Source organism: Pimephales promelas, chromosome 12, assembly GCF_988280905.1.
Source record: "Pimephales promelas chromosome 12, fPimPro1.hap1.1, whole genome shotgun sequence".
In the NCBI taxonomy this organism is placed as follows: Eukaryota; Metazoa; Chordata; class Actinopteri; order Cypriniformes; family Leuciscidae; genus Pimephales; species Pimephales promelas.
This window is the reverse complement of record NC_142780.1, coordinates 19,986,348-20,006,383: the sequence shown is the minus strand read 5'-3', so window position 1 is coordinate 20,006,383 and position 20,036 is coordinate 19,986,348. Positions and strand designations below refer to the sequence as shown.

The following is a 20,036-nucleotide window of genomic DNA, read 5'->3' as shown; positions in this document are numbered from 1 at the left end:
GTCATTTAAGTGAAATTACTGAACTTAAATACACAAGCTTGATAAAAATGACCATTCTAGAACAAAATTTCAAATGGCACTTAGAGGCTTTTGCATCTGAACTCTTCATATATATATATATTAGGGCTGTGCAAAGATTAATTGTGATTAATCACATCCAAAATAAATGTGTGTGTGCTGTGTATAATTATATATATACACACACACACACACACATGCATGTATATATTTAAGAAAATGTGTTATTCATATAGAAAATATTTATATTTAAATATAATATAGATTCTGTATTTATATATACTGTATACAGTATTTATGTGCAAATAATGCTTACACATGCATGCAAATGTATTTATATATACAAAATAATTATACACAGCACACACACGCACACATATTATGTAAACACAAACTTTTATTTTGGATGCGATTAATCACAATTAATATTTGCACAGCCCTAATATATAATATATATGCCATGTTTTTTTATTCAGTTTTGATGCCAAGGTAATGTTTATATATATATATCATTATGTTCCATGACAGTCACAAAGCGAATATATCAACAAACCAGTAAGTAACGTCACACCTCCATAACTTGTTTTTTTTTTCTTCCCTCCCACTCCAGTTATTTGTGTTCATATATAAATCAAACGTGCGTCGTTTTTATCATTTCCTTGTTCAGAGAGCTGGCAGTATCTCTTCAGACTTGATACAGGTAAGCAGCACATGCACTCACCTACTTTTCTCGACACAAACTGTTGGTTTACTTTCTCTCTTTCCATTTTCACCATTCGTTTCCCTCTGGTGTCTTTTCACACTCCAGTGTTGCAAGCCATACATTTTAACATTCTCCAAAAAGAATTTAAATCAAAAAAGAAATGTACCAAATTATTTTTTATTTAAGTTTTTTATCCCATGCTTGTCGTTTTTTGAAATTTGTGACGTTATTGCTTGATTTTTTTTTCTTTTTGATCAAATCTATAACAACCCTAACAACATAATATTTCTCTAACATAGGCCTACTGCTGGTTTAAGATATTAATAACATATCACTGCACAATATCATAATTTTATTAACCTATTAGATCAGTTAGCAGATATGGAACCACAACATATCAGGTATTGTGTTAAACTGTAATTTGTCATCAGCGTTGTTTTAAAAATAGATTATTTTTTTTTTATAAGTAAATTGATGAATATCTACATATTGATAGGTGATGAACTTTAAAAAGAATATATACATTCAACCCCAAAATGTTATAATTTACTTGCCTTCATGAGGTTTCACACATGCATGACTTGGATGTTAGGAAGAATCTTTTTCCATACAAGAGAATGGCGACTGAGACTGTCATTCTGCCAAACTTCTCCTTTCATGTTCCACTGAAGAAAGAAATTCACATGGGTTAGAAACAATAAGTGATGGGAGAAATTTGACTTTTGAGGTGAACTATCTTTTAAAATGTTCCACTTACCCACTATTCACAAGCTCTGTCAATGTGGTCGGCATTTTTAGTTCAACAAAAGCTTGCACAACCTGATCGACAGCTTGAATAACTCACTTCAGTGAGCATTTAAAAGAAATCACATGTTTGCATTCTTTTCGAAATGATTGTATTACCCTGATGGAAAGATTAGTGGAATGAGTCACTGATAACCAAGGTTTTCCTGACATTTTTTTTTAATTTTTTTTATGAAATTGTCAAATTAACAACTGCCAATATCCATGGCTATTTAACTTTCTTAACTTAAAATATGTTTTTATTTACTAAAACATAAAAGCAGTAGCCTATTTTCATGTCTAATAAGACCCATTTATACTATGTGAAATAAATATAAAGCCGAATACTTAAACTCTTAAGCATTAAACTGCCAAATTTGGACAATTAGGCATTAAGGTGTTACAAATGGTGAATATCTGTAAAGCTGCTTTGAAACAATTTGTATTGTGAAGCACTATGATAAAAAATGTACATGAATTAAAGACCCCCAATTAGTACTATAGAGTCTGGAGAACATTTAATTTGAAGTAGGCCTATCTTTTTTTCTACAAACTTAGATGTATAAACATGATTCAGTTCACTATTTTTGTAAAAAGCGGAATTACATGTACAGCAATATCAAATTAATAAATTAAAACACATGCTTATTTAATTAATACTGTAAGTTAACAGAGATTTGACAGCCATAAGTTACAACAAATGTTTCCAAAACTTATCTCAAATTTGTCACGGACCAATGCATAGCGATAGCAATGTACTAACATATCCACATTTAATAATTTGCTGCTCTCAATTTATTCCTCATTTACTTTTACAGCTTCTCTTCATCTTCATCTGACAGACTTGTTCTTGTAAAACATCTGCAGAAATGGCAAATTTTGTCCAGCTGGTGGGAGTGTTGAGCCTGTGTGTGCTGGCTGTAGCGGTCTACGCTCAGGGTGAGTATCTAATCACAGTTGTTCTCTCATTGGAGATCACACTGAACTATTATTTTCTAGTCTTAATCACAATTATCAACATCAGATTTTTTTTTTTCCGTCAGTGCTTTGCCTTTTCATTTAGTTATGCTATCTCTTTTTCCTATGGATCTAAAACATTTTAATTTACTTTCTCCTTCTGATTTAACAGACAACAGCAATGCAATTCCTCCTAGCATTGGAAATGAGATCTGCACATTCTACACTCAGGGTGGGACCCTCCTTCTGGACGGGCCAAAGGTTTTTGAAATGATGCTGATCGAGTTTGGACGGGCAATCCAGGTCTGTATACGTTTTCTCAAATCATTGATAAATCAGCAAACATGACTATATGATGTTTATGTAAATAGGGAGGGCTAAGGGATTAATGGAAAACTCTCTCTCTTACTCTCTTGGTAGACCTTGACCCCAATGGTGACTCAGCAATGGATTGATGATGTAGATGAGGATCATGACAAACGTCTCAACCTGGCAGAGTGCGCCAAACTCGTCCAGAGAGTCTCTGACTCCATTCAGAGGCCTCCTCCGCAGTAAACAAGACCTATCAAATGATAAAAGTTGCTTAAACATGTACGGAAGTATATGCAACAATAAAAAATAAGATCTCACTTTATTTAGTATGTAGGGCAATAGCTTCATCTCATGTAGGCTAATCTTTAATAAACAACATTGTGACGTAACATTTAAATACATTTATTGTCTGAGGAATAACTTTAAAACCAGGAATGAATGTATCTTTGGAAAATGAAGAAATAAAATCTGGTCAAAAACACTGTTGTAAAGTTCAGGGGTGAATTCAGGGTGATTTGGACACTTTTTTTTTTCTGAGTTTTATGTAACTTACACTGTTGCTGTATTTAGAGAGAAGTAAGAGATTTACTAGTAAGTAAGCGAATAATTGATTCACTTAAAGAGCCCCTATCATGGATTTTTGAAAATGACTGTTCATATGGTGTGGAATATAGCTCTAAGGGAATGAAAACATCCTGCAAAGATTTACATCTGAAAGTGCACCGTATATAAAGTTATTGTCTTTCAAAAGTGAGAGTCGACCCTGAGTCTATGAAATGAATTGTTTTTGAAAAGCTGTTACATCGTGACGTAGAGACATATTGGCCGCGCCCAGTTACAGACAGAAGTATAAACTTGAAGTCTACGCATTCAAATACTAGTAGTTAGTTAGATAGTTCAGCCACTTTGCTTTCATTTACCAGGGACGAGCATGTGAAGAATCGGTGGTTAGAGTTCATATTTGCAATGATACCACAACAGTATAGCCCGATTGTGTTCTCATCATTTTAATTACGAATCGTTCAAAAACATAAATGAATTCAAATGTGGATTCGCAAGCGGTTGTTCCTGAAGGAGGGCTCAGTAACTTACTTACCCAGTGTATATGGATCAGCTTCCTCCTATGAATCACAACCTGTAAGTATTATTAATAATTGTTGCTTTTATGGGTTTTGAATGGTTTTGTAGCGTTGGGGCGCGAGGTGGGAAGGCGCAATAAGTATGTGTATGCGCGTGTGTGTGTAAGTTACGCTCAGCGCTAGCCTGACTTCGTTATACCAGAGAATGTCTAATTGAAGAGAATTGGCAGTGGTTACTTCCGGGTTCTGGACTGGCTGCAGTAACACGTCTCTGTCCATGCGGGGGCGCTCGCGGTCGAGTGCAGAATGAATGGCAGTCAATGGGGTTTCACCCCCAGAAATCCACTTTTCTCTGGATGTAATTTTTTGTCAAGTAATTTGAAAGTTGCATTCAAAAGGGAGGGCTAAGATAATACACTCAGCTGAAAATTGCATTTTTAAGTTCACTTATCTGTTCTAAAAATCCGTTCAAAACTGTGATGACGTCACACAATAGCAGTATGCTAGCGTGTTCCGGCCAACAACAGCCTAACCTGTAAGAAATCAAAAGGACATAAGTACTCGTTCATTCGACTTTTGGCCTGTAATCTATATTGAACTTGCGGAATCAACAATAAAATCTATTTTTATTTAACCCCATAGACTCCCATTCATTCTGCACTCGCCCGCGATCATCTCCAGTGGAATTCTAATGGAACTGCAACCAAGGTGATGCACAATGGGGCAAATAGGAAGTGCCAAGGCTCTCTGTTAGACGGGCTCTGGTCATACTCATTTTCTATTGAGAAAATGAGTCCGAGATCGCTCCATAGGGCTTTGATTATGAGGCGTGTCTTAACCGAACCAGGAAACCCCCCCCCCCAAAAAAACTCTGCACTCAATTGGATAGTCGGACAGACCTACAAACAATCAGAGCAACGCAGTAAGTCAAATACTTTGCATAGCATAGCTGTCAACAACAGAAGAACTTACTTATTTTAGAAGTAAAATAACGAGTGTTGCTTCTTTCACTTGGTCCTTCATGAGCGCGACCAAAGGAGAAACCACAACGACCACAGGCTTTTCATTACGTCCCATCTTCTTAACTTAGCGACCATCAGAGCCAGCTGATAAGTTACACTTTTGCCGAATATCTTTCCGATCGACAAATGCCTTGACTGCAGTTCTCTGTTTGTCTATTAAAATGAATGCGCTGTCGATTAATTTTAAAAACAGACGCGACAGCGGAATCTATACATCTCAATTCTCCAGCTACAGGCATCTCTGAGGGAAACCAGTTAGCGCTCTGATAACGTGATGATTACGTCCCTGCAGATCATCTGTCCATCATCGTATAAAGCCCGCCCTGGCAATCAGATTGGCCCGTTAATTTTTTGCCTGATCATAATTACTCCTCAATGGATTGAGTCTAGACCGAACTTCCAGACCAAAAAATGTTGTGGGCGGAGTTCGGGCTGGCATCCAGGCTAGCTCAGCGCAGCTTCTAGGTCTCCAATGTCAATTTTTTTTAAATATGTGAAATGTTTGTCACTGTTATTGGAGGTGTCAAAGAATAGAGAGTCTTGTAGTACTGCAGTGCTTTATCAATACGTTTATGCGTTATGCTAACAAACAATAACTGACTGGGTCTGTCATCTGACCAATCACCGCCGATGAGCGTCACGCAAAGGAGTGGTTTGGAAAAATGAGTCGTACGAATCATTTGGGAGTCGGTGAGCAAATCAGTTAAAAATAAATGCATATTATGAGACAAATAAAGTGTTTTTTATCCTTGCATGCATGTTAAACTGTTTTTGGGAACTCCAAGGGGCTCTTTAACTGCCTAATGAAAAAAGAAGCAACTTCACTGCTCGAGATGTTCTCTGTCATAAACTCTTTTCACTTTGTGTAGATGTTTATGCTAAATTTTTTTGTCAGTCTTTCTGACTTATTCAGACCTATTCTGCTTCTTCGATTGTAGGTACTCCGCTGCTAAAGCAGTTAAAGGGTTAGTTCACCCAAAAATGAAAATTCTGTCAGTATTTACTCACCCTCAGGTTGTTGTTCCAAACCTCTATGTGTTTATTTGTTCTGCTATACACAAAAGAAGATATTTGGAAGAATGTTTTAATCAAACAGATCTCATTCTCCATTGACTGGTAGTCAATGGGGAATGGGGAAGGTGAACTAACCCTTTAATGTCTAATTGTTGCTCTTCACATCACCAATCAACACTACGCTACTAGTGTATCTGTAGGCGGGAGCCAATGAGTGCGCTTAGTGAAACATCACGGGCCAAATTCCACATATTTGGCTCGCCACTTGGTGGAGTATGTCCACTGTTGTGGTTGATGTGCAACTATGCAATCAACAACCATGCATACGCAAGAAAATGGCTTTTTGAATAGCTGTGTACTGTAGTGACCTCTATGCTTGAAAGGGTTAAAAAAAACTAAAATAAACAAACCAACAAAAAAAAACATTATGACTAGAGCCTACAGTCTTCAGTGGGGAAATGTTCCTTCGCATGAGATTGCAGGGATTCCTACTGAAATGACTGCATTTCAACAGCAGAATTTCGTCGTACTTGTACAAAGGTGTAAAACTTTAGAACCAAACTACTGAATTCACGCTTAAAGACTCCAATGAAGGCTGAAGTGTGGAGGTTTGGCTGGTTAATGTGACCTAAATCAGGCCCTGGATGTCATAACTACACCATCTGGCTGCAAAATGCATCCATTCTCCATTCATATGTAGGTCAATCTCTATCATAAGATTATTCTTTACAGATGGGCCTACATTTGAATGGAGAATGGATGCAGACAGATTTTTTTTCTGCAAGCAACATATAAATCATATAGTAGATATGTTACTAGTGCCCTTTTTGAGAGCACCTAACTCTTTCCCCTCCAGAGTCCAGCATTTTTCTAAAAAGTTGTCAGCCAGAACCAGCGCCATGCATTTTTGATCATTTTCACAAAATTCGCATGGCCCCCAAAATAGTTTCCTGAGTGAATATCCGAACATGCAATACATCAAAAGAAAGAAGAAAGCATCTGCTTAAAAAAAAATATTATCAAGGACTAGGCCTAGGACCATACGTCAAAATTGGATTCAGTAGTAAGTTATGCTATGATGATCAAACCATACCGTATCGAGTCCATCAACACTCCCAAAGCTTGCACAGCCCTATAGCTCGTCCTGGGTCCACATTTCATTCGGTAACAATAGGCAGTTTTGATTTATATTGCTGTTTAATGTTGATGCTCGCATTATGCATGTTCGTTTTCTGCGTCTTCTTTGCCTGTTTTTTAATCTGGAGATACTGTACTCATTTAAAAGATGTGTAATAGCGCCGCCTACCGACCGTAAAACTATGGAAACCTGGTGGAAACACGTCAATGACGGGGGAAAGAGTTAAAAGTATGAAATGTATTTATTTTCAACCTGTTTCCTGCCTTTAAACATCACAATTCACGACAGTGGCTAATAAAGGACAAGTTGAGCAACTGCCGTTGAAATGAATGGGAATGCTAACAAGTAGGCTACATTCTTGGTCTCAGAAACCAGGAAGCATTAGGAGAAACACATCAAAAAGATCTGAGGTTGGATGAGAGAGTTGAGTAGGTTTGAGAAGGAAAGTCAGGCAATGGAGTGCTAAAGCTTGAAATAGCAGTTTGAATGCCTTGAGTCTGCACAAGTTGATCGTAAATGCCAGCCTAAAGCAACTGCACATGAAACAGAGAGACAGAGAAGATGGTAAGACAGTTGGACAGGAGAAAAACAAGGTCACCATTACAGTCTGTGACCTTTGACCTAACCTGTTTTACTAGCAGACTTTCAGTTTAAGCTGAAATCTGTGACAGAGGTCAGCAGGTGCCTAGGGGTGTCGCTTGTCTGTGCATGTGTCTTCTGCTCACTGTCTCATGTTTATTAAGATTTGATGAATGAGTCTATCTATTAAAAACATGTTGATACAACTTGTGGTGCTTTTGGTGTCTTTGTCCAACTCATCTATAGTGCTGGCGTAAAGACAGAAGCAGACAAATACAAACAAGCACGATTTTTAGAGACAGATAATTAAGGCTGCTATAAAAAAAAGAGATATGAATGAGATTGAAGTAAACAACAAATGCGATACAGGAGAAGGGCTGAAGGAAAAAAGGCGTGAGCAGCACATTCATCTTCCTCTGTCTCTGCTTCCCTTGTTCAGGCTCTTCAAAACAACAGCTGGAGCTCTCACAGGTGTGTTTTACTTGCTGAAAGCTGAAACATATAAGCTGACTTTGCACGCACACACACACACACACGCACACACACACACACACACACACACACACACACACACACACACACGCCAGCATGCTGATGCAGCAAACACACACCACTGTTTTTCAAGAGTTCAGCAAACAAAAGTTTATTACATACAACATTTATTTGTATCATGTACAGACTACAAGACATATCTTAAGTCACAATTCAAAATGTATGTTTTACAAAATTTCGAACAAAATTCTGTAAAACACGCATGATGCTGGAACTATCTTCACTTCTCTGAGCCTTTTTGTTGCAGATTTTATATATAATGCAGTGTAATGTCGCATAATGTTGTACTGTAAGTTGATTGAACTATAAAAAGTGAGTTAATACAATGGAGATAAATTTAATCATCAGAAACTCAAAATAATAAGTCATCTCAACTAAATAAATTATTTAAGTTGATTTGACAAAAGAAAAAAATGTTGTGATAACAAATCTTGAAAATATTTTTTTACAGTGATCAGACAGTCTCTAACAAAACAAAGACATTCATGAGCAGAATTTATGATGCATTCTCTGACGTGCATAAAAACAAAAACTAATCATTGTTCATGTGTTCATCTGAATGACTGAAAAAGTCACTGAGAAAATGCATATTAGCAACCTAGACAGGTTTAAGGTGGTGTGTATGTTTGTGTGCGTATCCCAGAGACAGTCTCTGATGCAGGAACCAGTGGTATCCTGTTTTGCAAAAGACTCCCATTGTTGCGTTGATTAAGCATACACACTCCCACACGTACACACAACACCACAGCTACTGCACTGTTAGTGATGAGAACAGAGCAAAGTGTCCGAGATCAATCAGATGTGATTCATAATAAACGCATTTGCCCGGATGCCTTCACACAATTGTCCCATCAAGAAACACTGGACACCACAGAGCAAAACACACACACACACACACACACACACACACACACACACACACGAGCATCATGAGTGTTGTCTAGTCTTTCTGTCTCCACATGGCCATCCATTACTCCTAACTGTCCAGGCCCCATCTGTTTATTTATCTGTCTACTGTGTAACAGAGACGGTTTACAGTGTAATTGGGAGTTTGTCATGGCGTGGGCGACTTTCATATAGAGAAATGGCGATGGCCTCCGACCAAATAATTGTAAATTCTATATTCATTTTCTTGCAAATTATGGATTTTTCCTTTATCTCCTTTGATTTAAGGAAATTTTTTTAACTTTAACTTTATTTCAACAGGTTCGTGCATGAAAGTTGCTTTCTGTTTTCAACTCATATGGTTGTATTTTTATTTTAAAGTGTGTTTCTTTTAATGGCACAATTTAAAAAAATATATGCTAAAGGCATAATTATTAACTATTAATAATGGATTTGCATACAGTACACACACACACACACACACACACACACACACACACACACACACACACACACACACACACACACACACACACACACACACTACATTAAGTGATGTAAGAGCATCAAAAAAGTAGAGAAGAAAACAAAAATACCCCTTAAAACAATAGTTTAATCTGTATAGGCCACATAATATGCTACAATTTTAACATGTCATCGGTTGAATAGAAAAAAAATCACATCATTCAAAAGGTCAGTAAGATATTTTTTAAACACATAGTTCACCCAAAAATGAAAATGAATTTACTCACCCTCAAGTTGTTGTTCCAAACCTATTTCTTTGTTCTGCAGAAATTAAAAGAAGATATTATTAAGAATGTTTTAACAGTTTTCAATCCCCAATGACTTCCAAAGTATTTTTTTGTTTATATTATGGAAGTCAATACAGGTTTAGAAGAGGGTGTGTATACTATAAATGAAGACAGAATATTCATTTTTGGGTGAACTATTTCTTTAAAGTCTCTTATCACCCGGTCTACATTTATTTTTTAGAACAAGTAAATACAGTAAAAACAGTAATCATGTGACATTATATAAAACTCAGTTTTGTTGATGGTTTTAAAAAATGCTAAAATATATATATACTACATTATACAGTAGCCTACTAGTAAAAAGTTTGGACACTTAATCTCACCAAGCCTGTTTACGTACAAAAATAGAGTAAAAAAAAAAACACTGTGAAATATTATTACAATTTAAATCAACTGTTTTCTATTGCAATATAACATTTTAAAAGCTAATATGTTTACAAAAATAGCTGCAAAAGGGGGGTGCAACCACAAAAAAACATAAAATTCTCGGGCCAGCAGCATGTGTCCAAATTTCAATCTTAACCATTCTATTTCATCAGAAACGATTTTAAAACAGGGCTTTAAGTGTAAAATACCGAACTTGACCATTAAAAACCCTTTGACCGGTACTGTTTGACAAGCTTATTTATATTTACAATCAAAACTGTACATTAGTTTGTTGCATTTCCCCCGCTGTCTGTGACCCTCTCACTATCACAGCAGAATGGACATGACCCATTTTGGTTTGAAAACCACTAATCTTCTTACATGTTAACATTTACACAAAAAGCATTTAGACAAACATGGCTGAAGACTAAAAAGTGCTTTTGTCTTCATGCGTGAGACTGCCATAGTCATCATTGTTTCTCTCACAAAAGAGGTTTGCCAAACACTAATTCTTTCAAAAACACACTCTCCTGATGAACAATCACCAGCCACAATCCTTTCCCCCTTTCATGTCTTTCTCTGAGAGGCAGGCAGGAAAAACATGTAAAGACTCCATACAGGCACTGAGAAACAGCAAACACATGGTTCTCACTCGCTCATGTTAACCAAGGCCAACTGCAAACAACACACACACTCAAAAACACAGAGAGCTCTACAAAACCAAACACCTAATAGCGGGAGATAAAAGTGCTGTTATTTCCCACAGAAATTAAAATGTCTATCAGTACGCGTTACGCCTCGGCTTTTGTATTTTAGTTTTCATTGCTCACAATCAGTGCTGATCCTCTTTGAGACCAGAACAAAATCCTCTCACATTCCCCTGCTAAGCTCTCATAACTTCTTCTCTCAGTCTCAACCAAATATAGAAGGCTATATTATATAAAAATTTATTTGAGCCATTTTGCCCCACAGAAACAACATCACCCCAAATCCCCTCTGATGTAATATACAACGTTGCATAGGATATAAAATAGTACAAAGAAACAAAGACATTTCAGATTAATGTAAAACCATACAACACAGAAGCCATAAACAATACAACAAGTATAAAAATCAACATAATGACCATTTTTATTCACAAAGCCAAAGTCTTGAAGACTTGAAAAGACTACCGAATGATGTACAGTAAGACCCAGAGTTATTTCCCGTCACAGACCAAACCTGTTTACCATATGCAAAACAACATGGACTGCATACGATTTTCATCTCAACATCTAATGGGATACGAATATGTAATTTAGTGAATTAGACAATTATTCTTCTCCATATCCTGCCTGTCACCACAACTCACATGATTAAAGCCATCAGATTTTGTGCGACTTTGGTGTTCTCTGAAGGCTTATTGTAAAGTATATGGTGCTCTGACAGTGAGAACGATTAGAGAAAAAGAGCTTTCAACTACAAAACAAGAACTGTGAACACTGAACAGATGTGTGCAAGATTTCCTATTTCCTGTAATCTCTGAGACAGATATTCTTAATCCAACGGCATTCAGTCAGACAAATGTTCTGTTTCTACACAAAGTTTCATTTGGAGTTAGACGCGCGGGATTAAATAGCTGCCAAACTGCCATTTGGACACAATTAGGAATAATATTATAATAAGGTAGTCTATGATTAATGAGCGATTCTGTAAACACTACATGTACTGTATTTAATGTGACAGTTTCCAAAAGGCCACTCAGAACTGTATGTAGCCTACCCAAGATACAAAAAGACACCTGCTTAATATTAACACATCGTTTCAAAAGAAAGGGCTACAACAGGAAATGTTTGAGCTCATGTTTTGGGGTGTGTCATGTTTGCAGATTTCAACACTTATTAACTAAGAAATACCTGCCAAACAAACTCAGAGAATCCTCATCCAAATAAGGATCAACCAACACTTTCACTCAGAGAATTTAAAAATGTACCAGAAATGAATGTACCGTCTGCCATTATTTACTCGTCCTCATGTTGTTCCAAACCTGTATGACTTTATTTTCTTTCAAAGTCTGAGGACACTTCCAGGCAGCACAAAGAAATTCTGAGGAGATTATTTTCCATCCAACTACAAAGAATAGGTACAGGAACTTTCAAGTCATAAATGTATTAAAAAAATAGATCTAAACGATATAAGATAGTCTGATAATCTTAGTGAGCTTAAGAACCGGATCCATCATATGTATGATCCAGGATCGAACTAAAAGCTCCAGTACCAATTCTTTGAAATTGCATGGGAAAAAACATTGTCCTCTTTTTGGGATCAGAAATAAAGAAATACAGGATTGGAATAATAGGTACATTCAGATTTTTGTTTTGGGGTGGGGAGTAACATTCCTTTAATTAAAGAGATATTTCACTTTATATTTCATTAAAAAAAAAGATCTCATCATTCAAGTCATCATTTACTTACCCTCATGTTGTTCCAAGCCTGTATTACTTTATTTCGTCTGTGGAACAATAAAGAATAAATTCTGAAGAATGTTGGTAGCCAAACAGTTTTGGTTACCATTGACTTCCAATGTCTATATCTTCTTTTATGTTCCACTGATGAAAGAAAGATTTGGAACAACAACATGACAGTAAATGGTACCAGCAATATCATTTTTTTTTTTTTGCTAAACTATCCCTTTAACTAAAGACAAAGATAAAGTGAAAATAGTCATCACAGAATTTACAGTGGCAGTTTCACTAGATGCTTGAGTTCAGAAGGTATCATGATAGTCTGATACCAAAAAAAAAAAAAGCCAAGAAGCTCTTCCGGCTTGGGTAACAGAAAGTGGCGAAGGCACTTAATTAGATTCAATGTAAATTCCCTCTCAGACTTGGATGAGTTTATAGGTGGGCTTGTTTGGAATGACAGCTCCAAACCACCAGAAAAGGAAGAAGCGGATGAGGCTAGTAAAGATACCAGGGGTGTTGGGTACCTGAAAAACAAACAAAAAAAATGTGACAATTTTTCCTTTACCTCAAACCACTGTCTCGGGACAGTCTCTTCATCGTCTTACCATGATATAATAGTCTTGGAGCTGAAGGCCATACAGCGTCCATGATGTCGATGTGAAGAACGTAGCGACAGTCAGGGAAAAAGACAACCGCTCCACAGACCTCGTTCGCATAATATCCAACTAGTGGAAATGAAGAACACAAATTATTTTTAAATTTTTTTTTTTTGAGAGAGAGAGGAGAAAGATGCTTTTGCTACTTTTTTAATTGATTAAAAGTAGAGAATTGAAACATGATGCAGGCAGGACTCAAACTGGTGTCTTCTGCTTCAGCACCTAGGATCAGTAAATCTGGAGCACATGTGCTCACCACTGAGTCACAGCTCAAACCAGAACTGGTTATTTACACTCACGCATTGTCTCTCCTTTAAAAACTGCTATTGATGCTCGCAGACAGGAGGGAATGATTGAGGCAAAAACAGGAAGCAACAAAAGTGGGTACGAGAATGACAGGAAATACACCACAGGGAACAGGACAGATAGACAGAGCTGGACTGATAAATAGGGAAAGATCCAAAACAGGAAGATGGATACTGCGAGAGGGCACAGAAAAGAAGGATGGATGGAGTGATAAACAAAAGCTGGAATGCCGGAATGATACCAAAAAACAAGATGAGGACAAATGTACAATTATTTTAAGAGTTGATGTATGCTTTATGCAATATGTAATGGTGTCACAGATAACATAAATGTATGCAATAATGTTTAACTTTTAATATGTAATGTTTGTTGATGCATGCAATTAAATAAGTTTATATTCATATATATATATTCAGGTGCATATATTCTGGGAATGTCCCAAAGTATACGTGTATTGGCAGGGGATTAAAAGGGAAATTAGTAAAGTTTTAGGAATAGATATATTTTTTTTTTGCTTGTTGGTTTCCCCAGTTTAGTAAATCCTACTTATTTGTATTACATAATGGCAGCCAGGAAGATAATCACTGTGAACTGGATAAAGGTGCATTAACCCACTGTTACAGAATAGACACAAAGACTGATAGACTGAGATATATATATATATATTTGAAAAAAAAAAAATGACTTCAGTTTTGTAGTATCAGATCTTTTTTGACAGAAGCGGGCACTTATTGAAACATTTGCTTGAAGGAAGATAATGTCCTGGTATGTGGTGTATTTATTTAATGAAGTGCTTTAACTTTATATTTTCTTTAATTTTCTTATTCATTTCTTTAATTTTCTTTGTTTGTTTCTTTAATTTTCATGATTAATATTATAAGTAAATGTTATGTAACAGTGTTTTGATTTAAAAAAATAATAATAATACAGTTTAAAAAAAAGTTTTATTATGTTGTGGTATTCCTGTCATTTTTATATAATTCTCAGGCTTTATTTTTTCAAAAACTTATTCTTCATTATTAGTCTTTTTTTTCCATATTATGTTTTTATGTTTGTTATATTGTTTATTTAAAGCTGCAGTCAATAGCTTTTTTGGGGTTAAAAATTATTATTTGAGAAAATATATAAGCAGCCAGTGTTCAACACTATCTGCTTGCCTTAGCTCGATTCAAAGCGATAAGCTTGTAATAATGTTTTTTTACTCCAGTGGCACTGGTGGATTAACGTGGGAGATTCGAGCATGTCTTTGTTTCATTACGTCACATCTATACATATAAAGAAGGAGTCTCGGCTAGTATAAGCTATATTGCGTGTGAGGATGTTGGAGGTGGAGATTTACAGCCTTTTCTCACAGCACATGATATAATTAAACATCAATTTGATGGCGGATCCAGAAAGGTTCAAACGACAATCACCAGTGACAACTAGAGATTCACCCACTGTAAAATGCAAAAGACTTCAGAGTGGCTACAGAAAAAAAAGAGTCTTTACATGTAGTCACGCAATGCTGATGTTGTTAGCATTAACAATTTGAGAACCAAAAATAATTAGCATGGTTTTTCATGATATGATAACTTATAAGCGATTGTTAGATTTAATCAGCGCGATTTACTGCAATTTCAGAACCAGAACAAAAGTGGATGTTACGTTCAGATGACATTACCAGTGAAAATTATTATGTTGGTCATACTTTCAAAAAAGAACAGTCTGTGATTCTGAATGCCATCCACATAGTCTCCTCAAATATTGTGTTCATCCGCGTTGTGCCGTGTCGAAGGTGTTGAAGTACAACTCACGTAAAGTTGATTATTCCGCGAATGACTGCAATTGCAGATTTCAGACAGAGATGGCGACAAAGAGGAAAAACTGCGGACTGCAGCTTTAAGTAAAACATTTACATAAAACTGTACATAAGTAAAGATTGACATAAATTGAATCTGTCATTTACTTTGTCATGTGCGTCATTGACAGTCCTGGTAATAGGCAACTAGACTTCTAAATATGTTCTTTATGTGCTTTACGGCAATGTATTTCTATGTGCACTGGACATTTTGTTTTGTTTTTTTATCTTTCATCTTGCACTGTCCTTGTTTTGCCCTGAAATGTCTCTGACTTCTGTACCATGGCACTACATACCGTTTCATGTGTAAATCCAAGATTATGTCTAAAATTTGATGTAAAATATAAAGTACAGTCAGTACATACATTGTAAATTCAGTAAATACATACTTTAACAAACAGATAGGACATCCTATTATTGCATTCAGACCGAACATGTTGTGGCCCTGAGACTTCTTCAGAAGATGTACATTTTTTAATATTTAGACCACATCTATTATTGACTGCCATCAGGATGTGAAGAAGGTTTCAACCAGTTTAATAAAAAGCATATTTAAAAACATTGCCTACCCTATCTTTAAATACATGCATGTACATGCCTGTGGTTTAAACATGATTAATGCTGATTATAGGCATAGGTGTGTGCGTGTACTCACAAGATCAGTGAGCGGAGAGAGGTACATGCTGATGGTGAACACACTGCAGGCGAGGCCCAGCTGAGAGAGTTGAGCTTCTCCAGGAGGAATCACCATAGTAAAATACACCCAGCCCACACACAGCACAATCACCATCACCAGTGTCTGTGAGAACACTCGCCTCTGAAACACACACAGGTACAGCATACCTTAGAAAAATGTTCATCATATTTGTTCTATACAATGGGTTTCAAACGACTGGGTTCACATTATAAAAGCTGGGATCCAAATTCCATTTTAAAGGGATACCGTTTTTTTCATATTAAACTATGTTATTCCCTTAACTAAGACGAGTTGATGCATACCTCTCTCGTCAATCGCTTTGGCGCGCGAGACACTTTGAAAGCACTTATAGTGAGGAAAATAAGTATTTGAACACCCTGCTATTTTGCAAGTTCTCCCACTTAAAAATCATGGAGGGGACTGAAATTGTCATTGTTGGTGCATGTCCACTGTGAGAGACATAATCTAAAAAAAAAAAAAACCCCAGGAAATCACACTATATGATTTTTGAACTATTTATTTGTATGGTACAGCTGCAAATAAGTATTGTGTCCACCTCCACTCCATTTAGATGCATCTGTTTGAGATTGTTACCCCATACAATCAGTAATAATCCAACTACTAACATTAGTAGTTGACCAAGACCAAAGAGCTGTCCAAAGACACTAGAGACAAAATTGTACACCTCCAAAATACTGGAAAGGGCTACGGGGAAATTGCCAAGCAGCTTGGTGAAAAAAGGTCCACTGTTGGAGCAATCATTAGAAAATGGAAGAAGCTAGTTTTTTTAGATTATGTCTCTCACAGTGGACATGCACCTACGATGAGAATTTTAGACCCCTCCATGATTTCTAAGTGGGAGAACTTGCAAAATAGCAGGGTGTTCAAATACTTATTTTCCTCACTGTAGCTTAGCCCAGTTTATTCAATAGGGGCCAAGCAGAGAAGCAACCAAACACCTCCATGTTTTCCCTATTTAAATAGAGTTACACGAGTAGAGTGACTCGACCAAGAATGGCGAGACAAAATAAAACGTTACACTTTTCTAAGTGTGTAAAGTGGATAACTATAATGTATGGCGGAATAACTCAGCAAGTGCTTGGGAGCACTTCGACTCGGCGTAGTAATATCATCACTCGTGAAAAATCCTCTCCCTCTCCAGAGTGATGATATTACAACGCCGACTCCATAGATATCCACCTTATTCCTACGCCCCATTACACTTTGCGCAAATTATGGGTGTAACTTCTGTTAAGCTGTAAACAATCAGTGAAAGGCTCGCTCTATGAACGCAATGCGTTAAAAAAGTGTCATTAATCGACTCACAATTCAACCATCGAACATTAAAATAAAATGTAAAAGTTTTAAAGAATCAACAGGTACTTTCAACAGACCGAAAATAGCCCGAAACAGACCGAAAAGAGTCTTTGGTTAAATATCACTCTAGGCAAATATCTGTATTGTACAACAAGCCTTAATCAAAAATGTTCATTAACTTCAGCATTACGTGAATATATAAAAGTGATTCCCGTCATTTTGACAGATAAATTGCATTTACCTGTGAAAACAAACCTGGAAAGGGACATGAGGATTTGAGGAGAATAAGGAGATATTCTTTGTGCATTCCAGTGAATTATTATTGGAATATCGTAAATTAAATTCGGGAGAACAGACCACAAATGTGCCGTATATGGTGTCATTTTTCATACTTTTACAGCGGATTACAAAGGAAAAAATAAAAATCATCACGAGGAAAAGAAAGCAGCGACTGAAAAGAGCTTTTGCCATAGATATTCATATTCTTATTATAACATGTCACGTTAAAATACCAAGTATAACGTTATTCTCATGATGTCTGAAAATAAATCATGAAGGAAAATTGACAGCTCATCCAGATTCATCCAGACAAACTGACGGATCAGCTGTATTTGTAGGGCAACCTTATGATTTGAAATGATTCGTTTTAGCCTTTTTAAATGGAAGTTCCCCAAACCGGAAGTGCCACCCAAAATTCAAAACGCAGTAAGGTCGTCAGGAATAAGGTGGATATGTGCACCGAGTCGAAGTGCTCCCAATCACTTGCTGTGGTCTTCCGCCATACATTATAGTTATGCACTTTACACGCTAAGAAAAGTGTAGCGCTTTATTTTGTGACACCATTCTTGGTCGAGTTACACTACTCGTGTAACTGTATTTAAATTGGGAAAATGTGGAGGTGTTTGGTCGCTTCTCGGCTTGGCCCCTATTGAATGAACTGGGCTAGTGCAATCAAAGTGTCTCGCGTGCCAGAGCGATTGAGTGCACACACTGAGATGAGAGAGGTATGAATCAACTCATCTAAGTTAAGGGAATAACATAGTTTAATATGAAAAAAAACGGTGGAGTATCCCTTTAAACCTGAAAATAAACTATGAAGATACTTTACATAATTTATATGCTGATAATATAACCTGTAATAACAATATTTAATTCATTTTTATAAAAATTGACTTTTTACATTTTTAACAGATTGGTATTCTAATAACATAATTTGTAATCAAAAATACTGAATTAACTTTTAAATTTAACTTTGCACTCAAGTTGTTAAGTTGACGATATCGTGTGCAATTATAAATATAAAGTCAAACCGTTATTCTGCTAATGTAATAGACGATAAAAATATTGCATTTATTTTTTTCTTTTCACCTTTTTAATCAAACTGTTATGCTGGTAATTTAATTTGTAATTAAAATATTGTATTAAATTAGATAAAAAGGTAAAAAGAAGCCAGAGGTCTTGAACTCCGACCCTACTGTAAAATCCATAACACTGACTAAATGACAAACCTTCTCTTTGGTATAATGACAATAGGTGATGATGTATAAGGTCTGTAAAGTTGCCCCAATGACGTTTACAATAATCACTGTTCCATCTCCCTTCAGTAATCCATAGTAAAGCCAACCTAGATTACTAAAAACACACACAAAATGATCATTCAGACTGAACGGACTTCAATGCATGATGACCATTGCATACATGAAGTTGTATGCAATAACTAGCAAGAACTGCAGGTGTCAAATAGAAAATACATACTTTAAGCATGTGGTAAGGAAGGGCAGAAACTGAACGTTATCTGAACACTGTGTGGCCTTCATTTTCTTCAAGTCTGTCCTGCAAACACAAAAACAGTATAAACTTACTGGGATAGCAAGCGGATACAACAGGTTATGCAAAATGTAATTCAAATGCTCAGCCTCCAAATGTTTATATGCTCAACTTACAAATGCAAACATATAATGAAGATGTTAAAAATGCACTATGGTTTCAGGAAAAATACTATAATTACTAGTTATTGTTAACCATGTAAAATCTTAATGTGAGCTCTTCTTGCAAACAGTGTTGGCTAATATGAAGGTTTGCTGTTGTACCAATAATTATAGTAGCCTATGTTAGAAAGTAACATTGAATTTGAATTTGTGCGAAGGCAGCCACTCTCTTAGGAGAAACAACATTATAGTTTCAGAGTTCATAAATAAAATTTTAATATATAACTTTGTTTATTCAAAGTATTTTAATTAATTTACAGAATACTCTGTATGCGTGTACATTTAACTGTCGAATATAATTTGTCATATCAAGCAATTGTAGAAATTGAAGTAACTTACAATCCCGTCGTGAACATCCCGACGGTGAATATGATGCACGCACATGATAGCAGCTGCAGAAAATCCATAGACTGAAAAATCGAAAATTGAGCTGTGCTTCTGTACCCCTGTGCTATCAGGCAAATAAATTATATTTACAAAACCTAGTATCCAACACTAATGCAACGCTGACGTCCACTTTCTCTGTTTCCGTGTTTGTAATCAGTGTGAACAGCTTCCTTCACTGTGA

General features: G+C 36.2%; 2 protein-coding genes across 2 annotated transcripts; one reads left to right on the top strand and one right to left on the bottom strand.

Annotated features, from left to right (window-relative positions):
- The first annotated feature begins 627 nt into the window (after positions 1-627).
- Positions 628-3,254, top strand: LOC120484482 (uncharacterized). Its single transcript, XM_039679663.2, has 4 exons — positions 628-718; positions 2,323-2,443; positions 2,634-2,764; positions 2,882-3,254. The coding sequence occupies exons 2-4, from the start codon at positions 2,374-2,376 to the stop codon at positions 3,014-3,016; spliced, it is 336 nt and encodes a 111-aa protein (XP_039535597.2). The 5' UTR covers positions 628-718; positions 2,323-2,373; the 3' UTR covers positions 3,017-3,254.
- A 6,381-nt stretch (positions 3,255-9,635) lies between these two features.
- Positions 9,636-20,008, bottom strand: slc50a1 (solute carrier family 50 member 1). Its single transcript, XM_039679662.2, has 6 exons — positions 19,808-20,008; positions 19,236-19,313; positions 18,989-19,112; positions 16,122-16,283; positions 13,270-13,389; positions 9,636-13,188 (listed from the first exon to the last, which is right to left on the bottom strand). The coding sequence occupies exons 1-6, from the start codon at positions 19,873-19,875 to the stop codon at positions 13,081-13,083; spliced, it is 660 nt and encodes a 219-aa protein (XP_039535596.2). The 5' UTR covers positions 19,876-20,008; the 3' UTR covers positions 9,636-13,080.
- Between the last annotated feature and the right edge of the window lie 28 nt (positions 20,009-20,036).

What these genes read in the sequence shown, in the direction of transcription:
- LOC120484482 (XM_039679663.2), top strand. Translation starts at nt 2,374, where the DNA reads ATGGCAAATTTTGTCCAGCTGGTGGGAGTGTTGAGCCTGTGTGTGCTG. An exon ending in TGTAGCGGTCTACGCTCAGG is followed by an intron (nt 2,444 to 2,633) that starts GTGAGTATCTAA and finishes CTGATTTAACAG; the next exon opens with ACAACAGCAATGCAATTCCT. An exon ending in AGTTTGGACGGGCAATCCAG is followed by an intron (nt 2,765 to 2,881) that starts GTCTGTATACGT and finishes CTCTCTTGGTAG; the next exon opens with ACCTTGACCCCAATGGTGAC.
- slc50a1 (XM_039679662.2), bottom strand. Translation starts at nt 19,875, where the DNA reads ATGGATTTTCTGCAGCTGCTATCATGTGCGTGCATCATATTCACCGTC. An exon ending in TCTCTCCGCTCACTGATCTT is followed by an intron (nt 13,390 to 16,121) that starts GTGAGTACACGC and finishes CATTTCCACTAG; the next exon opens with TTGGATATTATGCGAACGAG. An exon ending in TCCAAGACTATTATATCATG is followed by an intron (nt 13,189 to 13,269) that starts GTAAGACGATGA and finishes TTTGTTTTTCAG; the next exon opens with GTACCCAACACCCCTGGTAT.